This window comes from Pholcus phalangioides, unplaced genomic scaffold (assembly GCF_987345545.1).
Source record: "Pholcus phalangioides strain wild (caught in Gottingen) unplaced genomic scaffold, Ppha-v1.0 ptg000014l_1, whole genome shotgun sequence".
Taxonomy (NCBI): Eukaryota; Metazoa; Arthropoda; class Arachnida; order Araneae; family Pholcidae; genus Pholcus; species Pholcus phalangioides.
The window spans coordinates 25295400-25304050 of record NW_028301607.1 but is presented as its reverse complement, the minus strand read 5'-3'; the positions used below and the strand labels follow the sequence as shown (position 1 = coordinate 25304050).

At 29.9% G+C, this 8651-nt stretch overlaps 1 protein-coding gene across 1 annotated transcript in view; it reads left to right on the top strand.

Annotated features, from left to right (window-relative positions):
- The first annotated feature begins 310 nt into the window (after window positions 1-310).
- The window catches only part of LOC149078336 (TBC1 domain family member 25-like), a 28612-nt gene continuing 20271 nt past the window's right edge, over window positions 311-8651 (top strand). Inside the window, exon 1 of the mRNA XM_089241989.1 lies at window positions 311-567. Within this exon, the coding sequence (XP_089098115.1) occupies window positions 505-567 (63 nt within the window). The 5' untranslated portion in view covers window positions 311-504. The remainder of the gene's footprint in view (window positions 568-8651) is intronic.

The window sequence follows — 8651 nt, the reverse complement described above, 5'->3', positions numbered from 1 at the left end:
ATAAGAAATATTTTGCCCGGTGTAACTGCCATTTACTCGCTACGTGATTCATTTTGAATAGCGGCTTGTTGCTAAGGCTTTGTTTTTCCTTTTATTGTGGTGTAGTATTTAGCTTGTGTGTGCTATCTTACATAGATATCTAAAAAACAAATAAAAAAAGACGTTCTCTGCGCTACCGCACGATAGATGGCGCTTTTTAATTTTTCTTTTGTTTTCTTTCTCGTAGTTCGATTTAAACACGTGTGATACGTCACGTAAAAACTGGGAGGCGCTTAGTGGGAGGGATATCAACATGATGCACATGCTCGGCCTCTTTGCTACGTTAACCACTACTAAATAGAGAACTAGTCCTCCCTCCGGCATGTTTCGTCTTCAAATCGAAATAGTTTCTGTTCTTAGCGGGAACACTCAAATCTGCAGTTTTTTTTCTCTTACGCGTTGTTCATTATTGCTGCACACTATTCTTCGAGAGCAGCAGCAAAGACGGCAAGTCATCATCGAATAATGTCTGATGTCATCGATTTTCATTTACCTCCAATCATTAGAATCAGAGCCAAGCACTACAAGGTAAAACCAATACTTATTTTTCTTTGATCTACATTTATTTATGAACATTTATTATGGACGGCGTATGAACATATTTATTTATTATGAACTACATTTATTATGAACGGCAACGCTATTTAATTGGAGACAAATCTGTAATGTTTGGAGAGATATTTTGATAGAATTTCTTTGTGAGCAAATATTTATTTGCACTTATAATTAAAATATGGTATCCTAACAATGTGTGTCTTAAACTTTTTTTGTGACTCCCCACTTCGGAAATTTTTTTTGTGGCTGCCATCTTGCACAGAGTTTTTCAAGTTCACCCAGGAGTCAGACCTTTTACATGTATTGAATGGGTTTTTAATTTATACCTGTTTTTGTGATAAGAATAGGTTTTTATTGAGTAAATATACGCACGGGACAAAAATTTTGTGAATAAAATTCTCTCTCGAGGGGCGCGTGCCCCAAAAGTCCCTCCTTGTGCACGCCTCTGCTCATGTAATAAATCTTTAAAAGAAGTCTGTACTTATTTAGAATTTAGGAAGAGTTGTATTTCTAAAAATTTCTTGGTAATATGTCTTCATTGCATATTACATATTTCATATTTACAGGTTCGGATATTGGACATGATGTATTTGCGTTATACAAATACAAATACAAATACAACGCCACAACAGGCAAAATGCCCAACGAGGTGGCTGATAAAAAGATGCCCATAAAAATATGGTTGAGCATCAACATTGTTTCTTGGGTTGTGTAAGGCGATCATTGAATGATATTCATCTTTTTTTTTTATTTAAAACATGAATAGGAATGCTTCTTACAATAAACTGACTCGAATGTTAGAACATATTTATGGTGCGGTAGACTCTCGATAATCCGGCCGGTCCAGTATTTTTAAGTGTTTTTAGGCAGGTTTTCTTCGAGCATGGAAGAGAAAAACATGCCACTGCATGTGTGTGCGAAGTTTATATTATTTAAATGGGAATAATCCGGCATGCCCTGGTCTGATGCAAGCCGGATTAGCGAGAATCTATTGTACTTTAAAAATTAGCTCATTGCAGATACCTAATATTTCAGAAGAACATTGTCTTTAGCCATCAATTAATTTAGTTTTTTAAAAATTTATTGTTCTCATGATTATTCGAAAAATTTTACTTTTGATATTAAATTATGCCGCTTTTTAAAAAATAGAAATAAAGGAAGAATTAAAAAAGTAAATAAAAATTAATAAGAAAGTAAATAAAAATTAATAAGAAAGTAAATAGAAATAAATGAATGAAAAAGAAAACAAAAATTAATGAATAAATAAGTAATAAAAATCTTAAAATCGTATAAAAGTATACTATAGTTTTTATTGTGAAATAAATTCTCCAAATATAAAATAAAAACATGTACTCTACTACTAAAAAAAAAAAATATTATCAAAATTTTCAACAGATACTGCGCATAAAATTATGTACAAATTTATTTATATGCAATAGAAAATTTTTAAAAAAATACATTCAAAAATTTTAATGTTTATGCTTAAACTTTACATTTATGAAATTAAATGTAATTTTCTCTACATGTTTCTGTAACATGATGCAACATCACTTATCAAGAGTAATTATTCTTACTAACGATCAATCCGAGGTTGAACATTTTTCATACATATTCTTAAAATATATACTACACAATAAAGATATAAGATGTTGAATCTCGTAAAAAATAAATACTATAAGTATATTGAGTTTTACTTTAGATATTTTATCATGATATTAATCCATTGCAACATGAAAAAGTATTGTGTCAACAAAAGTTAAAGTATTTTTCCCTCTTTTTTTTATTGATTATTGCGATTTTAACGATAAAAGTTCATTCATTATAATACCCAAATATATAAATAAATTCAGAAATTTCCTAGAACTTACATCAAGTACAAACTTAAATCAAAACAAAACACATATTTAAGTTTTTATAAATGTTTCCATTTTGTTGTCTGAATTCGGAAATTTTCTTTGGATTCATTTTTGTTTGTATTAAAAATATTAATTAGGCTCTATTCTACTTCTCAGAGTATATATTACATGACATAATATTTTATAATTCGGGCATTAGAACTGCAATACATAATAGTTTTTACACAGTAACTTGTTCTTTTTTAATAAATTCTTCATCAGCTGAGCTGATTTTGGTGTTAAAATTAAAAAATTGTAAAAATAAAAGAAAAAAAGCTGTAAGAAATAATTAAGAAAAAAAATCAGAAGAAAAAATATTGTAAAAATAAATTAAATTTTTTTAGAAAAGGTAAGAAAATCAAACAACAGTCGTAAAAATACCAAAAAATAGTTAAAATAAAAAGGCGAAATGAAAAACACATCGTGAAACGGTGAGAAATCAAAACTATGAAAATAAATAAAAATCATAACAAATAATGAACAGTTTTGAAAACGTATTAAAATATAAAAAAAAAAGACATTTTAAATCATCATAGCAATGAGCGAAATATAGAAATAAATAAAAGCACGAGACCAAAATCAAAAAAATCGTAAAACTACGTAAAATATCATAAGTTTATGAACTTGAAAGAGAAGTAAATGTTTATTTTCAGATAAATAAATGCAGTATGCCCATATATATCTGTGAATAAAATTTTTAAATTATAATTATATTTTTAGTTATAATTAATAATTATGTTTAGTAGATATTAATAATTATGTTTAGTAGACATTAATAATTATGTTTAGTAGACATTAATAATTATGTTTAGTAGACATTAATAATTATCTTTAGTTGATATCAATAATTTGTTTTTGTTGAAATTAGTTTTTATTTTTATTTGAAATTAATGACTATTTTTAATTCATAATTTAATTCCATTTATAAATAATTAATATACTTCACACAAAAAATAGGGCAAAAAATTAACTTATATTTTTGTGATTCTTTTTACTGTGCATCATTTAACGTATAAAAACTACTAATTGTGTTGAAAATTATGCGGTTTTAAATTTTTGAAACTTTAAAATCTAAACCTTTAAAACAATTTTTTGCTTATTCCTCCATTTTTTCAGAAATTATTTTTAAATTTGAACACATTTTGAAATTTGTCAAATCTGTCAAAAATTTAACATTTTCTAATTTTAATGAACAATAATTGAATAATCGAAATTTAAAATAATGATCAGAGTTCAATTAGATAATCATAAAATCGTATTTCAAATTATTTTCATATCATTTGGTGGAGAGGATGTATGCAAAAACAACGGACACCTATGATTGGAATAATGTCCTTAGGCACTTATCAGGCATTAGGGGAGTTGAGAAGAACTTGCCTAACAATTATTATTCTTCTCGGAATCGGACTCCAAATAGTAAACAACATTAATTGCATTCAAAAAAAAAATATTTCTTTTTCCACCTCTCAAAGTTCGATTAAGCAAAGGTGGCAACCATACTCGAAAACATTACTGGTAGCGATTGCGAAATGGAAATTCCATGAAAAGGGCCAAATCGTGAGACGAAAGAAAGATAGCTGTTAGTTTTCATTACGTGCTGGTAGTTTGATTGCTTTAATAGTTAAGTCTGTCACATACTTGCACATAATGTGATCTCAGAGGAAGAGTTATACTGAGGGTCACAACAAGGCCGTGAAGAAAATGGGGCATTTGCGCAACTTTTACTTCTTTGCGAATGGAAGGAGAAGAAGGGGGGAAAAGAGAGAAAACCATAACAAAATGGGGGCAAATATTTTTCTTTATTATTTTCCGGAACTGAGAAAGTGAATTATTAATTGTGCAAGGTGAAAGCTTTTTTTTTTTATGCCAGTGGCATTGCCGTATCGAATCGCGTAATGCTGTTATATAGTCAGTCACATATTTGTGAGAGTAACCGATTACCATTTTGACCCTTGATACATTTATTATGATGAATTGTTTCAGTCTCTCTATATATATATATATATAATGTGAGATATAACTTTAATATTACAGTCGAATGATTTCTGTAAATAAAAGACCATCAATCATTGGCATATATGCATGTTATTCAGCATTTCATAAGTATTTGTGGAAACTGTTATTAATTTTTTTGTTTGGGCAGAATTGTTTCAGTCTAACCTGCGTTCCGATTTTAACCCTTTCTTTGGCCGTGTTGCCCTCGAGAGCAATATATGAGTTTCTTATATTGAGCTCGTTTTGGCATTGATGCTTCTATGCAACTCCTAAACAGTCGATTTTTACTAGTGAGCTGTTCATGAAGTTTCTATAACTACCAGCAGCCATAGCAATGTGGCACAAAGGTACACATGTCTTCTATTTCTTGACAAACCAAGCAAGAACGTTTGACCCTTTGGAGGGAAATACCATTGCTGTACGACATATTGCTGTGTATTCATTGAAAAGTAATAGAAAAGTATGTTGGCAAACAATAAATGAAATTTTAAAAACTATTCAAATCTACGTAAAACATACAGACACAATGAATAACAATGAATACAATAACCTGAAGTGCAACATCCCTGCTCCCTCTTTTTTGAAAAAACCAAGACAATTATCTCATACATTTGAATTAACTAATTATTATTCATTATCAATAATAATTATTATTCATTATCAATAATAATTATTATTCATTATCAATAATAACTATTATTCATTATCAATAATAATTATTATTCATTATCAATAATAATTATGACACAATATTATATTTAGGGCAATTTTGATTTTTAGTTTCTTTATAATTATGATTTTTAGTTTCTTTATAATTATGATTTTTTAACGCGATAACTTAAATCAATTGAACTCGGTTATTACAAAAAATTTGATTATGATTATTTTCGATAACAGTTTATTTATTAATTTTCACACATTAATTTTAACTATTTAATAAAAAAATATTTTCATGTTTAAATATTATTTTCTGCTAATTTATTTCAATAATTTTTAATTAATGATAATTAATTTTATTTGTCATAATTATTTAACCGTTTGTTTAACAACTATTCTTATTAATTATAATTATTTAATTAAAAGCATGTTTTCATATTCCTGTATCATAATTTTTAGTTCATGTCAATAAGTTTATAACAATTTTTAATGTATTTATTTATTAATTTTTATTAATTATAACTATTTAATAATTTATTTAATAATTATTTTTATTCATTGTAATTATTAAAAATGCTTTAATATTTATATATTATTATTTTTTAATTTATTTCAATAATTTTATCATTTCATCATTTTAAACATCATTGCAAACATGTGATACTTTTATCACATGTTTGCAAATTTCCCCGTCATGTGTACCAAATGTTTTTCATTTTCCCTGACGTTTTTTCAGAAGACTATTTTTGCCTCTGGTATGCCTCTGTTTGGATCCTGTGTATGGATTAAATCGCTTTCTTCAAGAGTTTTGGTCTGGGAAAATCAGAAAAATTTTTGTGCTTTGGTCAGGGAACGTCAGGGTAATTTTAGAATTTTGGTTAGAGAAATTTTTGAGCTTTGGTTTGGGAAACTCAAATTGGTCAGGGAAATGCTTTTAACTTCCGTCCGAGAAAGTCAGGGATTTTTGAGATTTGGTCAGGGAAAATGATCGAGCATATTTTTATGAGAACCCTGTAATTTAGAAGAAATACTTTTGTAAATTTCTCACAAAATAAATCTTGTAATATTCGTAATGGGGTATAACGGCACATTTTTAAACTGCGTTATGACGTGAGAGATAACCGAGATTATATTATGAAATAATAATGTAATTCATTAAGGTTTTTTTAATATCTCGTAGGGAAATATTGGGTTTAAAGGTAGGCTGCTAAACGAACTTTAGTCATCCAACGTAAAATTGTACGTCAAGAGGGTAAGCGATTGATAACAACGATAATTTGATCGATTAGGTTCATTCGCAACAGATCAAAGGGTATTTCCCTCTACCACAGGTGGCCGTATCTTTTTCGATCGATTCTAGTAAAATTTACTTATATCCGTTCTGGATGATAAATCGATATCCATCTCAAGTGTTAATTCAACCAAATATTGCTATAGATTCTTAATACACTCGAGTACGTCCCCTTCCTGGTCTCTCTTATAAAATTTTCTCTTTTTGTCCCGTAATTTTAATATATAGCCAATTTGAATTCAACATCTTCATTGAAATTCTGAATTTAGATAAGCTGAATAATTTTAAAACTATAAAAATATGAATATCAAACACTTTTTTGTGAAATATATTGTTAAATATGCTCGCAACTTTTCCGAGTTTCCAAAATAATCATGCACCTCAATCGAGGTTTCCTGTATACGCGTCTTTAAAGTTTCCGAAATCTCCACGCAACTTCCCCGAATTTCCGAATCCGCATGCGAGCTTCCCAAATATTCAAAATCTGCACGCAATCTCCCAGAATATCTAAAATCTGCACGTAACCTCTCCGACTTTCCACAATCCGCACGCAATCTCCCCGAATTTCCAAAAACTGCACTCAACATTCTCAGCTTCTAAAATCTTCACGCAACTTTCCTGAGTTTCCAGAATCCGTATGTACCTCATCCGAGTTTCCAGAATCCGTATGTACCTCATCCGAGTTTCCAGAATCCGTATGTACCTCATCCGAGTTTCCAGAATCCGTATGTACCTCATCCGAGTTTCCAGAATCCGTATGTACCTCATCCGAGTTTCCAGAATCCGTATGTACCTCATCCGAGTTTCCAAAATCTGCCCGCAAGTTTCCCAGCTTCCAAAAACTTCACGCAACTTTCCTGAATTTCCAAAATCTGAATGCACCTCGTCCGAGTTTCCAAAATCTCTGCACACACTTCTGTTTTTCAAAAATCTGCACGCAACTCACTTGTGAGCTTTGAAAATTATTCACGTGACTCCCCATGTCCTATTAATGCCGAAGTGCCACTTTAAGAACGTTATTACATAGTAGTTTTCAAAATTGTTAATTTTTCGTACCCTTTAATAAATTGACATTATATTACTGTATATTCGCCATTTGTACAACCAATGTCAATTCCTCTCGTAAAAAATCATAATGAAATTGTTATAAATCGTGGACATTGCCGAGTCTCATTAATTGTAGACCAATAAACTAGTATAGTTTTATGACAAAAAAAAAATTATAGTCTTCTATGTATATAAAATTGATTTTCTGTGTGTTTCTGTGTATGTTCTCTATAAAAATCTACAATAGTAGACCGATCGCCGCCAAATTTTCTATATATCAATCATGTATATTGCTGTCCCACCCCTAGAAAAATTTTCTATATATACCAAACGGGGCCCGACTTGAAGAATAGGCTACTTTAAAAGTTCGTCAGAGCAGGACGAATGCCTGAAATGTGCAAAAAACCGTCGGCAACAATGGTTCGTAGGCCTTAACAATGACTTTCGGAATGTTTACTATGGTTACCTAGTTCCCTAACAATGCGTTTTAGACATGTATAAATGCCTTTATAATGGTTTGTCACTTCTTTAATGTTGCCGGTACATGCATAACAGTTTATTCCTGTATAATGGTTTTTGTCATTTTTTCAATCCTCCCAGAAATTGAAGAAAATCCGGGCAGCGCCGGGTGTGTTATATCTAGAAATAAATAATTATAATAATAATTTCTTTTAATCGTTCGCCTAAAAGCTCATTGAAATAAAACTAAATCATTTGTCAAAACGTAAAAATAATGTTTCAGTTACTAAAAAAAAAGTTTCTCTATAGTCTTTGGGACGAATTGCTAAATTTCGTTGGTAATGGTTTAATTTAATTAAGGCATTTTTCTCTGTGTTAATAATTTGAAAATAATTTCCACGTGTGAATCAGCAGTCGTAGCCGAGGAAGAAGTATTAAGGATTCTTCTCACGCTTTTGCGAAATCCTTTCGAGAAAGTAACATTGCCGGACACTAGTAGCTTACCACGATGGGGTTTTCCTTTACCTTCCGCTCTTACTTTAGCCTCTAGATATGTCGGACCAGCTGCTAGAGATTCCGCCATGTGTGTTTTTTTTTATTTATTTATCGAGCTCTTCTTCTTCTTCTTCATCTTTCGATTTCAATCACCTTCAAAACATATAATATATATATAAAAAAGGATTAGCTGAAATCTCTTTCTTTCTGTTCACCAA